This window comes from Rhinoderma darwinii, chromosome 5 (genome assembly GCF_050947455.1).
Source record: "Rhinoderma darwinii isolate aRhiDar2 chromosome 5, aRhiDar2.hap1, whole genome shotgun sequence".
Lineage (NCBI taxonomy): Eukaryota > Metazoa > Chordata > Amphibia > Anura > Rhinodermatidae > Rhinoderma > Rhinoderma darwinii.
In genome coordinates this window covers 202,151,233-202,167,062 of record NC_134691.1, presented here as the reverse complement: position 1 = coordinate 202,167,062, position 15,830 = coordinate 202,151,233, and the positions used below count along the sequence as shown (strand labels likewise).

Genomic DNA, 15,830 nt, shown 5'->3' with positions numbered 1-15,830 from the left:
TTTTCTAGACGTAAAAAACTCAAAATGCACCGTTTCAAATTATTATGCCCAACAGAGATCAAAACATTTTAAAGGCTGTAAAGAGAACTAAAATGGTAATTTGTTGAATTTGCAGCATCAGGAGGTCATATTTACAGAAATCAAAAGCTCTTTCAATCAAAAAAACTTAACAGGCCAAGTTACATGTTAACATAGGACCCCTTCTTTGATATCACCTTCACAATTCTTGCATCCATTGAATTTGTGAGTATTTGGACAGTTTCTGCTTGAATATCTTTGCAGGATGTCAGAATAGCCTCCCAGAGCTTCTGTTTTGATGTGAACTGCCTCCCACCCTCATTGATATTTTGCTTGAGGATGCTCCAAATGTTCTCAATAGGGTTGAGGACCACACCATGGGTTTCTCTCCTTTTATGCCCATAGCAGCCAATGACACAGAGGTATTCTTTGCAGCATGAGATGGTACATTGTCACGCATGAAGATAATTTTGCTACGGAAGGCACGGTTCTTTTTGTACCACGGAAGAAAGTGGTCAGTCATAAACTCTACGTACCTTGCAGAGGTCATTTTCACACCGTCAGGGACCCTAAAGGGGCCTACCAGCTCTCTCCCCGTGATTCCAGCCCAAAACATGACTCTGCCACCTCCTTGCTGACGTCGCAGCCTTGTTGGGACATGGTGGCCATTCACCAACCATCCACTACTCCATCCATCTGGACCATCCAGTGTTGCACGGCACTCATCAGTAAACAACACGGTTTGAAAATTAGTCTTCATGTATTTCAGAGCCCACTGCAACCGTTTCTGCTTGTGAGCATTGTTTAGGGGTGGCCGAATAATAGCTTTACGCACACTTACACACCTCTGGAGGATCCTACACCTTGAGGTTCACGTGACTCCAGGGGCACCAGCGGCTTCAAATACCTGTTTGCTGCTTTGCAAAGGCATTTTAGCAGTTGCTCTCCTAATCCTATTAATTTGTCTGGCAGAAATCTTCCTCATTATTCCTTTATCTGAACGAACCCGTCTGTGCTCTGAATCAGCCACAAATCTTTTCACAGTACGATGATCACGCTTAAGTTTTCTTGAAATATCCAATGTTTTCATACCTTGTCCAAGGTATTGCACTATTTCACGCTTTTCGGCAGCAGAGAGATCCTTTTTCTTTCCCATATTGCTTGAAACCTGTGGCCTGCTTAATAATGTGGAACGTCCTTCTTAAGTAGTTTTCCTTTGATTGGGCACACCCGGCAAACTAATTATCACAGGTGTCTGAGATTGATTACAATGATCCAAAAAGCCCTAAGACACAATACATCCATGAGTTTAATTGAAAAACTAATAATTAAATGTTTATGACACTTAAATCCAATGTGCATAATAATTTGGAACACTGTGTATAGTCCCATGCGAAGTTAGACTCACAGATAAATAGTGCAAAAGTGCGGAGTGTGTACCAAAAGGGGGATAAGGACGGACACCATATATCAGTGCGGCACCGGCGTGTGCAGAAAGGATTGCTTCACAGCGTAACAAAGATCTATGGATTATGTTGTTTTTTTTCGCCATTATTATACCACCCGACTTTGCCCCTGATGTACTCTGACCAGCTTACATATGCCCCCCCCCCACATTATAAATTAAAATACCACAAAACAAAACTACTACCAAGCAAAATCCACGCTCCAAAAGCCAAATGGTGCTGCCTCCCTACTGAGTGCCCAAACAGAAGTTTACTTCCACATATACGGCATCGCCATACCCGGGAAAACCCTTTTAACAAATTTTTGGGGTGCGTGCCTCCAGTGGCATAAGCTGGGCACAACATATTTGCCACTGAAATGGCATATCTAGGGAAAAATTCCAATTATTACTTTGCACCATCCGCAGCACATTCATTTATGCAAAAGACCTGTGGGGTGAAAATGCTCACTACACCCCTTAATAAATTCCTTGAGGGATAAAGTTTCCAAATAGGGGTCACTACTCAGGGGTTTCTTTTATTATTATTTCATATCAGAGCCCTGCAATTGTGAGCCAATACTTTGTAAGTTGACAAATTAGGCCTCAATTTCGCATGGTACTCTTTCACTCGTGAGCCCAGTCGAGTGTCCAGGCAAAAGATTAGTGCCCCATGTAGGGTGTTTCTAAAACCGGGAAACACAGCATAATAATTAGAGGGCTGTCTTGTTATGGTGGCACAAGTTGGGCACATCTATGGAAAAATTCCCATTTTTACTCTGCAACATCGAGTGCACACAAATTTCTGGAAACCACCTGCAGGGTTAACATGCCCACTACACCCCTAGGTGAATACCTTGAGGGGTGTTTCCAAAATTGGTTGACTTCTGGTGGATTTCCAGTGTTGTTGGTCCCACAGGGTCTTTGCAAATGCGACAGTGCTCAGAAACGAATCCAGCAAAATCTGCACTCCAAAAGCCAAATGGCGGGCCTTCCCTTCTGAGCCCTACTGTGTGCCCAAAGACAGCTGTATCACCGGGCTTCAGTTGCAAGAAATCCAAACAGTCGTGTCGCAGTTACTTGCAGGTCACAACGCGACCACATTGACTTTCATTACTTGCGGTGTAGGCTATGGGACATAGTGATCTTTGGTCGGACAACCTGTGACGTGGCCAAAGTAACCACATAACACGCGGAGTACAAGGCAAATAGATGAGGTTTTACAAAACTAATCTGCTACAGACATTTTACACGGCAGATTTTCAAATCTTTGATATGTCGTTAAATTAATACCTTGGGGTCTACTTTCCATAAAGTAATCATATTTGGGGTGTCAAAGGGGTTTTCCAGTCTACAAAAATCGATGGCCTATCCTCAAGATAAGCCATCAATATCTGATCTGGGGTGGCCCGTCTCCCCGCAGATCAGCTGTTTTGAAGGGGCCACAGTGCTCGTACGAGCGCTTCTTCCCCTCCATTTCCTTTACTGCTCACACTGTGAATCGCGGACACACTGGTAGCGGCGGTTCACAGTATTACAGTATACACTTGAATGGGAGAAGGCTGTAATACTGTGAACCGCGATTCACAATGTGAGCAGTAAAAGAAATGGAGAGGAAGAAGCGCTCCTACGAGCACTGTGGCCCCTTCAAAACAGCTGATCGACGGGGGTGCCGGTTGTTGGACCCTGACAGATCAGATATTGATGGCCTATACTGAGGAAACCGCGTCGGAAAACGCGCCCAAAAACGCCTCCTATTGGTTTCAGTGGGAGGCGGAGGCGTTTTTACAAGTTTTACCGCTCGCAGGAAAAAGAAGTGGCCCTATTTTCGGGCGTTTACGTCTCTGACTCCCCATTGACATCAATGGGAGGCAGAGAAAGTGTTTTTCGCTGCGTTTTTGCCCGCGGCCCTCAACGGCTGCGGGCAAAAACGCTGCGAGAAACAGGCAAATGGCGTGCAGGCAGAACAAAATCTGCCTCAGAATTCCAGGCAGAATATTGAGGCAGAATTTTCTGCCTGCAAAACTCAGTGTGAACAGGGCCTAATACAGGATCTCTTGGAACAGATCCAGCAGCAGGTGAGGAAAATGTGCTGACTGGATTGTGTGTACCAAGATGTGTGACATAGGTGGAGTGGGCAGACTTACATTTATCAGGCTGTGAAAGGGGCGGGGAGGGAGATGGGTCCCTGTACTTAGATCAGGGATAGATGGAGGCACAAAGGATAATGATGATTCTAGTGTGTAAGACCGTGTGCAGGGAGGGAGCTGCCTGGAATTAGAGCAGGGAAGGACCTGTGACTATAGAGGGGCGTGGCAGTATGCAAATAGTAGAGATGCTTTGGAGGAAGCGGGGGGGGGGGGGGGATTCAAGCTGTCTCCTCAGATGCAGCAACGGATCATGGGAATGGTGGGTTACAAGACAGGAAACAGCCAGGACCAGAAGCAAGGGGTGTAAACAAACAGAAAGAGCAGCAGTGACAATCGAGATCAAACAGAAACGGGTTAGGAGGTTGATAGGGGGTATTAGGGAAGGCAAACCAAGGCTGAGGGATACTTTTTAGAATTTATTTTTTTCCCTGGGGTTGTCCTCTGACCATTCATGTTTGAAGTGTGGCGCACCGCACGCAGACGTATTACATTGTCGCTGGTTATGCCCAACTATTGTTGACTTTTGGCGAAAAGTACAATATTTTGTGTCAAACACCCTGTCTACACAATGCCCCTCCACCCAGAAGTGGGGTCTATTTGGAATACTGCCACCTTCCATGACCCCCTCTCCGAAAAATCACAACAAATTACTGTATTATGTCTCTCCGGCTGCTATGAACGCGATCCTCCAGCTTTGGATAAATAACGCACCCCCCCTCGCATCGCATTTTCCTAGAAAAAATATCTTCTTATCTTTTCAGAATGGATTGGGTGGAAACCTTTCTTCGATAAGAGCACAAAACTGAAGCCTTTTTTTTGTTATGGGAGAACTTTATACCTTTCTTACCACTTCATACAAAACAAAAACTAATTGCATGCTTTGGCTCCACAACTTGGTATCTGGTGTGACACCAATCATAATAGGATTCCTTAATATCTGTAATACGTCACGGCAACAATGGAGGATACACGTGTCCATCCTCTTTCCCCTTCCCCCCACCCCCCTGTATCCTTCCCTTTCTTTAAGGTTTATTTAGTGTGGTTTATGTCCTACGACTTTTTACACTTTTTCAATTTGTCTTTGGGGTACAATCTCTACCTCTGACATCACTTTATCCAGGACCATTTGAAGTATTTTATACTGTTTGTACATTCTACAATATGCAAAAAATGGTATAAGTGTTCAGAGATGCTATTGTCATGGGACATCTTGCTGATTTTTTTTTTCTTTTTGTTTGCTTCTTTTGTAGCGTTTGCAAAAAGAAAAAAATAGATAAATAAAAAATATAAAAAAAAGTTATAGCTCTTGGAATGCGACGATGGAAAAACGCAAAAAATAGCTGGTCATTAACTCCTTCGGGATGTAGACATTTTTTGATTTTTCATTTTTCACTCCCCGCATTCCAGGAGCCATAACTATTTTATTTTTCCGTCAATAGAGAGGTGTGAGGGCTAATTTTTTGCAGGGGGAGTTGAAGTTTCTTTTGGTACCATTTATTATGGTTCCATATAATGTACTGGGTAACTGAAAAAAAATTATGTGCGGGCTAAAGTTGGAAAATACTGCGATTCCTCAATTGTTTTTTGGGTTTTGTTTTTATGGCTTTCACCGTGCGGTAAATACGACAACTTCTCTTTATTCTGGCTCAATACGATTACGGTGATACCAAATTTATTGTCCTTGTTACAGGCCTAGGTGTAAAAAGATCATTAGAAAGGTCTCTGTACTGTCCAATTATATATTTGTACATTGTAATTAGAACACCCCTATGCTGTCTTTTTTTTGTAAACTGTATAGCCCCAAGTTTGATAGCCTTTCTTGGTACTGCAATCCACCCATTCCCTTAATTACCTTGGTCGCCCTTCTTTGCACACGTTCTAGTTCAGACATGTCCTTCTTATACACAGGTGCCCAGAATTGTTCACAATATTCCGTGGTCTGACTAGTGATTTGTATAGAGGAAACTCTATGTTCTTCTCATAAGCATCTATGCCTCTTGCATCCCAGGATTTTATTTGCCTTGGCAGCAGCTGCCTGGCACTGGTTGCCATAGTTAAATTTACTGTCCACCAATATCCCCAAGTGTTTTTCAGTGGCAGTTTTACCCTGTGTTTTACCATTTAATGTATAATTGTAGAATTTGTTTCCTTCAGCCAAAGTACATAACCTTACATTTAACCAGAATAAACTTAATTTGCCATTTCTCTGCCGCAACTTCCGCTTCCCCAAATCCCTCTGTAATATTATATTATTCTCCTCTGTGTTGAATCCTTTACAGAGCTCAGTAGTATCTGCAAATACTGAAAGTGCTATGTAAAGAAAGTGTATGGCTAAAGGAATTGAAACACTTTATATTGTAGAATATATTTAGCGACAGCATGTAGATGGTTGTAAATCTAATTAAAGGCTATGTACACTTTTGAAGGCAATTATTTTTTTTATAAAATCAATTTAACTTTTTGAGACACAGCTTCTATGTATCCTGTATACATAGAAGATATGTCTTGCGGTCAAAGCCAAATCTGTCAGGTCAACAGGACTGACTGTTTCAGTAAATGCTAAACTTCATAAACTTATATGCGATCGATACGAGTTGGATCCTACATGCAAGAGAAACGCAGAACCAGGGTTCACTTAAAGAGGCTCTGTCACCACATTATAAGTGCCCTGTCTCCTACATAAGGAGATCGGCGCTGTAATGTAGGTGACAGTAATGCTTTTTATTTAAAAAAACGATCTATTTTCACAACGTTAGGAGCGATTTTGGTTTATGCTAATGAGCTTTCTTAATGCCCAAGTGGGCGTATTTTTACTTTCGACCAAGTGGGCGTTGTACAGAGGAGTGCATGACGCCGACCAATCAGCATCATGCACTCTTCTCCATTCATTTACACTGCACTAGCGATATAGATATATCGCTCTGTGCAGCCTCATACACAAGCCCTAACATTACTACAGTGTCCTGATAATGAATACACATGAAATCCAGCCTGGACGTCATGTGTACTCAGAATCCTGACACTTCTGCCTCTTTTCTTTGAGATTCCAGCAACGGAAACGAAATCTCGCGAGATTACGGAGCTAAACGAGATTTCGTTTCCCTTGCTGGAAATCTCAAAGAAAAGAGTCAGAAGTGTCAGGATTCTGAGTACACATGACGTCCAGGCTGGATGGTCATGTGTATTCATTATCTGGACACTGTAGTAATGTTAGGGCTTGTGTATGAGGCTGCACATAGTGATATAACTATATCGCTAGTGCAGTGTAAATGAATGGAGAGGAGTGCATGATGCTGATTGGTCAGCGTCATACACTCCTCTGTACCACGCCCACTTGGTTGAAAGTAAAAATACGCCCACTTGGGCATTAAGAAAGCTCATTAGCATAAACCAAAATCGCTCCTAACGTTGTGAAAATAGATCGTTTTTTTAAATAAAAAGCATTACTGACACCTACATTACAGCGCCGATCTCCTTATGTAGGAGACAGGGCACTTATAATGTGGTGACAGAGACTCTTTAAGCAGTCCGTCCTGCTGACCTGATGGATTTGACCACAAGATACAGCCTCTATGTATAGAGGATAGAAAAAAACTGCATCTCAAAGTATTTTTTTATTTATTTTTAAATATAAACCAATTCAAAAGTTGCTCATAATAAAATAAAACTTTTATAAAAAATAATAATTTTACATAGCCTTTAAAAGGTGTAATGAGTTAAAAGTATCCAATACGGTAGAATTATAGGTTGGACAAATGCCATTTATCAACCTTATCAACTATGAGAATAGGTTGGACAAGATTGACTTTTTTTTAATCATACGAATTGTGTTACCAGGTTACAATACTGAAATTTTTTTATATATCTGGGAATGCAGCTAAAGGCATTATAGCCTTTAATTTCCAACTAGCCCATCCAGAGATAAGGAAAACTCACAGATGGTCCCTTCATCTATGGAAGCTCTGGATGTAAGCAAAGATATCACACACATTTTGGGAAAAGGCAACATGTATTAAAAACTCTGCATACATCCTGCACACAGTTCAATTCCTTATTTGTTCTTAATATAAGGCAACTATTATTTTAATATTTGATGAATGGGTGGTTGTTGGTGCGTTGAGTCATATGGAAAGAGAATACATTTATAAGCATGAATGTTTTAAAGCACTGGTGTAGTGTAATACCTTCTGCATGTTGATTCTCAACTCTGAAGTTCTCGTGCCCCCATTGGCAAACCGTAATTTGTCCAGATTTGCAACAGACTCTTCTCCGGCATTAGCTTTTATTGGAAGCAATGTGTCTCCTAGAAAATATGAACGTCGAGTATTTCTTATTTAAAAGGGATTTTTACATTGAATGGAAATATTAGATAAAGTATTGAGACGCTTTTTATATGTCACTAAATCAAGCAACATGACCATACGTTCATTAATTGTATACTGTGATGATAAAAAGGTTTCATTTGATTACACTTGCTTAAAGTGTAACCGTCATTTAAATTTTTTTCCTTAAATCAATAGTCTAATATAAGAACCTTTGGAATATATCATATTGGAGAACTTCTTCCCCTCCTCCTGCACTGATCATTCACTCTCGATTCATTGCTAAAATAGATATTCAATGAGACAGAGATGAAGACAGCTCACTGGGGAATCAGGTTACATGCTGCCCATAGAAATCTACGGAGAAGGGAGGAAGATGAGGGAGACCGTTGAAAGAGACAGACACTGCTGCTTCTAGTGTTTAATCTTACCCCAGTGCTGGATTCACAACTACAACTGCTGTGTAAGTGTCTCCTTGCTGCTGCTAGCAAGTGTTTTACTTTACAGCAGCTCCCTCCTCTGGCTTCGCCCTCCATAGCCTTCTATAGGCAGGTGTAACCTGTCTTCACCTCTGCCTCACTGCACATGAATTTTAGCAGTGAATTGAGAGTGAGTGATCAGTACAGGTGGCAGGGGTGAGGAGGAGAAGCCTGTGAAGTGGTGAAAGAGGCAATTTTCTCTAAGAAGATATATACCAAAGTTTCATATATTCGCTTGTACTATTGATTTATGCGTAAAAAACAAACAACGGTTACACTTTACCTTTAGTAAGCCCATTTAAATTAATACGAATAAATTGATCAATAATTATTTAAAAAAATGATCTTTGAGTACCATAAAGTAAAAATAATTAATCCCTAATGAAGAACAAAAAATTATTAAAAAGTAAAGACATACCAGGCTTGCAGGTTTCTGCTATGCTAAGTGCGCAGGCACGGCCAAACACAACTAAATCTAGGAGGGAGTTTGCACCAAGCCGATTGGCACCATGTACAGAGGCTGAAGATGCCTCACCACATGCATAAAGGCCAGGAACCACTTGGTCTTCACCATTTTCATGTGTAATCACCTGAAAGAAAGAAAAAAAACAGCAAAAACATTAAGGCTATGTTCACATCAGGTGTTTGGCCTACGTTTTAACGTATACTTAGAGAAAAGCTACCGTCTTATACGTTAAACGTAGGTTCGGACGGTCTTAATATTTCTTTCCATCACCATAGAATTTAATGGCGTACATTAAATGCCTACGTCATGAACTTTAATGACGTATACACTGAACTGATACTATTATAGTCTATGATCAACGGATGCCACTATTAAGCATCCGTTTAAGGCATACGTCGCCCATAGACTATAATAATATCCGTTTAGAGTATGCGCTATGAAAGGCTATTGAAAAGCCCATGACTTATTCACTAAATGTAGAACTATGACGTATATCATACAATGGCATACGTCATCCATAGATTCCTATGTTAAAAAAAGTATACCGCGCGGTATACTGTTTTTTCCATGCGGGGTCTATCGGGATGGAAAAGTGTAGTCTAGTACACTTACCATCCTCCAACAAATATGAAAGGGTCTACTGACGTATATCAGCCCGACGGAGGCCAAAAGTACGGACATTTGGCCTCTGTCTGGCTAGTGGAGCCCTATGGACACGTTTAACGTAAACGTCAGGAGCTTTCCCCACATACACGCTAAGCGTAGGCCAAAAAATGTGATGTGAAGGGGGGCACGACGGCAGAAGTCATCCCTGTCTAAGTGTCATACTGTCAAAGTGTCCTGGCAGTTATACATGGCACAGATCTAACATCCATCTCTCTTCTCTTCATACAGGTATATAAGCTATTTCATTCCTGCATGAACCTCATCCCTGCTGTAGCTGCATTTCAAAAAGCTGAAACTTTTATTTTATGGTATATAATCTATTTCATTCCTGCATGAACCTCATCCCTGCTGTAGCTGCATTTCAAAAAGCTGAAACTTTTATTTTATGGTATATAATCTATTTCATTCCTGCATGAACTACATCTCTGCTGTAGCTGCATTTCAAAAAGCTGAAACTTTTATTTTATGGTATATAATCTATTTCATTCCTGCATGAACTACATCTCTGCTGTAGCTGCATTTCAAAAAGCTGAAACTTTTATTTTATGGTATATAATCTATTTCATTCCTGCATGAACCTCATCCCTGCTGTAGCTGCATTTCAAAAAGCTAAAACTTTTATTTTATGGTATATAATCTATTTCATTCCTGCATGAACCTCATCCCTGCTGTAGCTGCATTTCAAAAAGCTGAAACTTTTATTTTATGGTATATAATCTATTTCATTCCTGCATGAACCTCATCCCTGCTGTAGCTGCATTTCAAAAAGCTGAAACTTTTATTTTATGGTATATAATCTATTTCATTCCTGCATGAACCTCATCCCTGCTGTAGCTGCATTTCAAAAAGCTGAAACTTTTATTTTATGGTATATAATCTATTTCATTCCTGCATGAACCTCATCCCTGCTGTAGCTGCATTTCAAAAAGCTGAAACTTTTATTTTATGGTATATAATCTATTTCATTCCTGCATGAACCTCATCCCTGCTGTAGCTGCATTTCAAAAAGCTGAAACTTTTATTTTATGGTATATAATCTATTTCATTCCTGCATGAACCTCATCCCTGCTGTAGCTGCATTTCAAAAAGCTGAAACTTTTATTTTATGGTACTCTGCTTTCCTGTCTTGCTATATAGTCTAATGTTATCTCAAAGTTTTGTCAAAGTGTTTGATCGTCGTTAAGTTTTATGATCATCCAGACCTGCTAGTTTGTTTGTTTATCTCTGCATAGCTTTTCACCTCATGTGTCTAGTTGGTTTGATTAATAGCTGAACGAGCTTAATTAGGGCTAGATCTGAGCATCTACTCCCCTATAAATTTAGATGTAGCATATGGGGAAGGCACTCGTGCAGGGGGGCACGACGGCAGAAGTCATCCCTGTCTAAGTGTCATACTGTCAAAGTGTCCTGGCAGTTATACATGGCACTTGCACAGGGTCAGTGACAGGTAAGCTGCATTACCAAACCAGACAAACTAGCTCACGCTCTCAATATTAGATTTGTAACTATCTGTAAACAAACATGTTTGCCACCGCTCTCATCATTATAGCTGCACTTGGTTTTCAACCCTATCGCCCATTTAAGACTTGCCCAAAAACAGTCTACATCAGTCCCTCTCTCCTTGCCTCGCCCATGTACAGCTCCCATTCACTATTCACTTTCCTCAGTCAACTTAACCCATCTCATCCCACTGCCCAACATAAAAAACACTCTCATAAATCACAGAACCATCTGCTGTCTCTCTCCATTCTCCTGCTACTCGCTGCAGGGGACATCTCTCCCAACCCTGGGCCTCCCTTTTCTTCTGCCAAGCTCAACCACTTACCTGCCACACATAGAAACCCTGCAAATCTTCTTGCCATTCCTTGTATGTCTTCTCCTGTCTCTTTTAACTGTGCTCTCTGGAACTCTCGGTCCGTGTGCAACAAACTCACCTTTATTCATGACTTATTCCTTTCTAACTCTCTCAACCTTCTGGCTCTTACAGAAACATGGCTACACCTGTCTGACACTGCTTCCCCTGCTGCTCTATCTTATGGTGGTCTCCAGTTCTCTCATGCCCCCAGAACTGAGAACAGGCAGGGTGGAGGAGTAGGTATACTTCTTTCCCCACACTGCACTTTCCAGGTCATTCCCCCGGTCCCCTCACTCACATTTCCCTCTTTTGAAGTCCACACCCTCAGACTCTTTCACCCTTTTCCCCTCCGAGTGGCAGTTGTCTACCGCCCACCGGGCTCATCCCGCCAATTCCTGGATCATTTTGCTGCCTGGCTTCCACAGTTTCTATCCTCTGAAACACCCACTCTCATCATGGGTGACTTCAACATCCCCATTGATAACCCAATCTCCTCATCTGCCTCCCAGTTTCTATCTTTAACCTCGTCCCTCGGTCTGTCACAACTTACTAACTCTCCTACACATGAAGACGGGCATTCACTTGACCTGGTCTTCTTCCGGCTCTGCTCAGTTTCTGACTTTATTAACTCTCCTCTCCCGCTTTCTGACCACAATCTTCTCTGCTTTACTATCAAATATTCTCTGCCTCCTCAGGTCATCCCTACGTATCAGACATACAGAAATCTACATGCCATTAACACTGTGAAACTCATAGACAGTCTACAGTCCTCATTGTCCCCTATCTCTTCCCTCTCCTGTCCCAATCTGGCTGCCAAACTTTATAATAACACTCTCAAAAATGCATTGGATGAAGCAGCCCCCACTACACTCCGAACCACCCGACAAAGACGACGACAACCCTGGCACACGCCTCAATCCCGCTTTCTTCAGCGGTGCTTGAGATGTGCCGAACGACTGTGGAGAAAATCGCACATGTCAGCAGATTTCCTCCATTACAAATTTATGCTCAAAACTTACAACTCTGCCCTTCACCGCGCCAAACAAGTCTACTTCACTTCTCTCATCTCCACACTATCTAATAATCCAAAACGCCTCTTTGATACTTTTCACTCCCTCCTTAGTCCTAAAGTGCAGACGCCAATCACAGATCTCAGTGCTGAAGACCTGGCCAATTATTTTAAAGTTAAAATTGACAACATCCGGCATGATATTAACTCCCAGTCCCCTAGTAACATCGATCCCCTTCCCCCCCGCACTCCCTCTTCTTCACTCTCAGCATTTGACCCAATAACTGAAGAAGAAGTCTCGAGGCTCCTCTCTTCTTCTCGTCCTACTACCTGCCCTAGTGATCCTGTCCCCTCACACCTCCTCCAGTCCCTCTCCCCAGCTGTCACTAGTCACCTGACTAAAATATTTAACCTCTCTCTTTCCTCTGGTATCTTTCCCTCCGCTTTTAAACATGCCATTATAAACCCATTATTGAAAAAACCAACACTTGACCCATCCAGCGCTGCCAACTACCGACCAGTCTCTAATCTGCCCTTCATCTCCAAACTCCTGGAACGCTTGGTCTACTCTCGCCTTATCCACTATCTCTCTGCTAACTCCATTCTTGACCCCTTACAATCTGGTTTCCGCACTCTACACTCCACAGAAACTGCCCTTACTAAAGTCTCAAATGATCTCTTGGCGGCTAAATCGGACGGTAAATCCTCTCTCCTGATTCTTTTGGATCTCTCTGCAGCCTTTGACACTGTAGACCACAAACTCCTACTTAACATGCTCCACTCTATTGGCCTCAAGGACGCGGCTCTCTCTTGGTTTTCCTCCTATCTCTCTGACCGCTCATTCAGTGTGTCATTTGCTGGTTCCACTTCTTCTCCTCTTCCCCTTGATATCGGGGTTCCTCAGGGATCAGTCCTAGGTCCACTCCTCTTTTCTCTCTACACAGCTCCTATTGGACAAACCATCAGCAGATTTGGCTTCCAGTACCATCTCTACGCTGATGACACCCAATTATATACCTCTTCCCGTGACATCACCCCTGCTCTAATACAGAACACCAGTGATTGTCTGTCCGCTGTCTCTAACATCATGTCCTCTCTCTATCTGAAACTGAATCTTTCTAAAACTGAGCTCCTTGTGTTCCCACCATCTACTAACCTCCCTAAACCTGATGTCTCCATCTCTGTGTGTGGCACTATCATAACTCCTAAGCAGCACGCCCGCTGTCTCGGGGTTATTTTTGACTCAGATCTTTCCTTTACTCCTCACATACAATCACTTTCACGCTCCTGTCATTTTCACCTCAAAAACATCTCCAGAATCCGCTCTTTTCTTACGGAGGAAACCGCCAAAACTCTCATTGTTGCTCTGATTCACTCTCGTCTTGACTACTGTAACTCATTACTAGTCGGTCTTCCCCTCACTAAACTCTCCCCTCTCCAATCTATCCTCAATGCAGCAGCCAGGCTCATCTTTATGACCAACCGCTACACCAACGCCTCTAATCTGTGCCAGTCACTGCACTGGTTGCCCATCCCCTTCCGAATAAAATTCAAACTTATTACTCTCACCCACAAAGCTCTCCACAGTGCTGCACCTCCTTACATCTCCTCCCTCATCTCTGTCTACCACCCTACTCGGGCTCTACGTTCTGCCAACGACCTTAGATTAAAATCCTCCATAATCCGAACCTCCCACTACCGTCTCCAGGATCTCTCTCGTGCTGCACCCGTCCTCTGGAATGTGCTACCCCAGACAATCAGATTAATTCCCAATATCCACAGTTTTAAACGTGCCCTGAAAACACATCTATTTAGACAGGCCTATAACATTCCCTAATCTGACTCCTTTCCATGGCCCTCCATTTAGATTAGTCATCAGAATAAGATTCCCTCACACTCCTTCTCTTCGTGTCCGTCATACACGGATACTGGCTGGTGACCGGCTCATGCAGCTTTATGTTACTACCGCATGTGTATAAAAATGGCCGGACCATTGTACAGAACAAACACTATTACACTTTGTGTCTCCCTTATGTCCTCATAGATTGTAAGCTCTTGCGAGCAGGGTCCTCACTCCCCAGGTTTGAATTGTAAATGAACTTTGTCACTATGTAATGTCTGATATTGTTTGTTTCATGTTCCCTCTAAATTGTAAAGTGCTGCGTAATATGTTGGCGCTATATAAATAAAGATTATTATTATTATTATTATTATTAGCCTAAGTGACAAAGCAAAAAATATACAAATATAGAATTACAGTTCAGTGAAGAGCGTTACAGTGCTCCATAATACAATTTAATTAGCAGTGTAATAGTTAGATAATCTCTTAGTAGGCTTACTTGTCCTTTGTAGTTAGTTGGGATGCCCCCCATGTTATAATGGACAGTGGGCAACACAGGTATGGGCTCCTTTGTGACATCTACACCTGCAAAGATCATTGCAGTCTCTGAGATGCCTGGCAGACGGGAAGCCAACTGTTGAGGTGGAAGATGGTGAAGCTGTAGGTAGACATGATCTTTATCTGGCCCACAGCCTCTGTAAAGGAAGAAAAAAAAGATATGATGAGGAAAAAAAAGTGAATGTGTAATACAGAATGGAAGCAAAACAAGATTTTTTTACTCAAAATTTTTGTTGGATTCATTGGGGAACACAGCACCATGGGTATAGGCCACCAACAGAAGGTAGAAAAGAGTCTTGGCTCTGCCCAGGAAGGCCGGACCCTTCCCATAGACACTGGCTAATTCAATTTGTACAAAAGCAGTAGTAGAAAAAAAAACAAAAAAAAACATGTCCATGGTCCCAGGAGAAAACAACCAAAATAGTCAAAACAACAACATGTCCCAGGTCATAAACAAACCAAAATAAGAAGGCAGGATCTACGTCCCCAATGAATACATCCTGCAGCACTGCTGCTAATCCCACAACAAACAGGCTTACCCATCTAAGCAAATGCAAAAGCCAGGAGCAATGCATAACCTGTGGCTTAAATCAGAGGGTCACTAAGTGAAGCCACGTCTGACAATGAGATGGCAGGGGTCCATGATAGCCTTGAGATAGGTGGATCCACTAAAGGAAAAAACAGACCATCTTGAGATCATGTCCCCCAGAAAGGAAACCGTTCTGCACATTTTTAAACCGTAAGACGTTTGTTAGAACGTCTATACTCGATAGAAACTTCTTAAATTCCCTACGGTTTGGAAAACATAGCATCTTGCGCTATAAGGGTGCCACTTCCTGAGAAGGGGAGATGGGATCACCCTTTATATAAAGAGTCCCTTACACCACGTATTAACACCTGCATGACAACTGTTAATTTTGATTCCTGAAGACAGAAGAGACGCCGAAGGTCTATAAATATACGCCCCATCCCCACCTCCCGGGGAAACATTCCTGCAATCAATAGATGGCACGGAGGAGGGAG

The 15,830-nt window shown here is 42.2% G+C and overlaps 1 protein-coding gene across 1 annotated transcript in view; it reads right to left on the bottom strand.

The window, feature by feature from the left end:
• SDHA (succinate dehydrogenase complex flavoprotein subunit A) overlaps nucleotides 1-15,830 on the bottom strand; it is a 72,881-nt gene that overhangs the window by 23,284 nt on the left and 33,767 nt on the right. The window contains exons 9-11 of the mRNA XM_075826864.1: nucleotides 14,749-14,944; nucleotides 8,832-9,003; nucleotides 7,797-7,915 (exon numbers count right to left, since the gene is read on the bottom strand). Of these exons, the coding sequence (XP_075682979.1) occupies nucleotides 7,797-7,915; nucleotides 8,832-9,003; nucleotides 14,749-14,944 (487 nt within the window). The remainder of the gene's footprint in view (nucleotides 1-7,796; nucleotides 7,916-8,831; nucleotides 9,004-14,748; nucleotides 14,945-15,830) is intronic.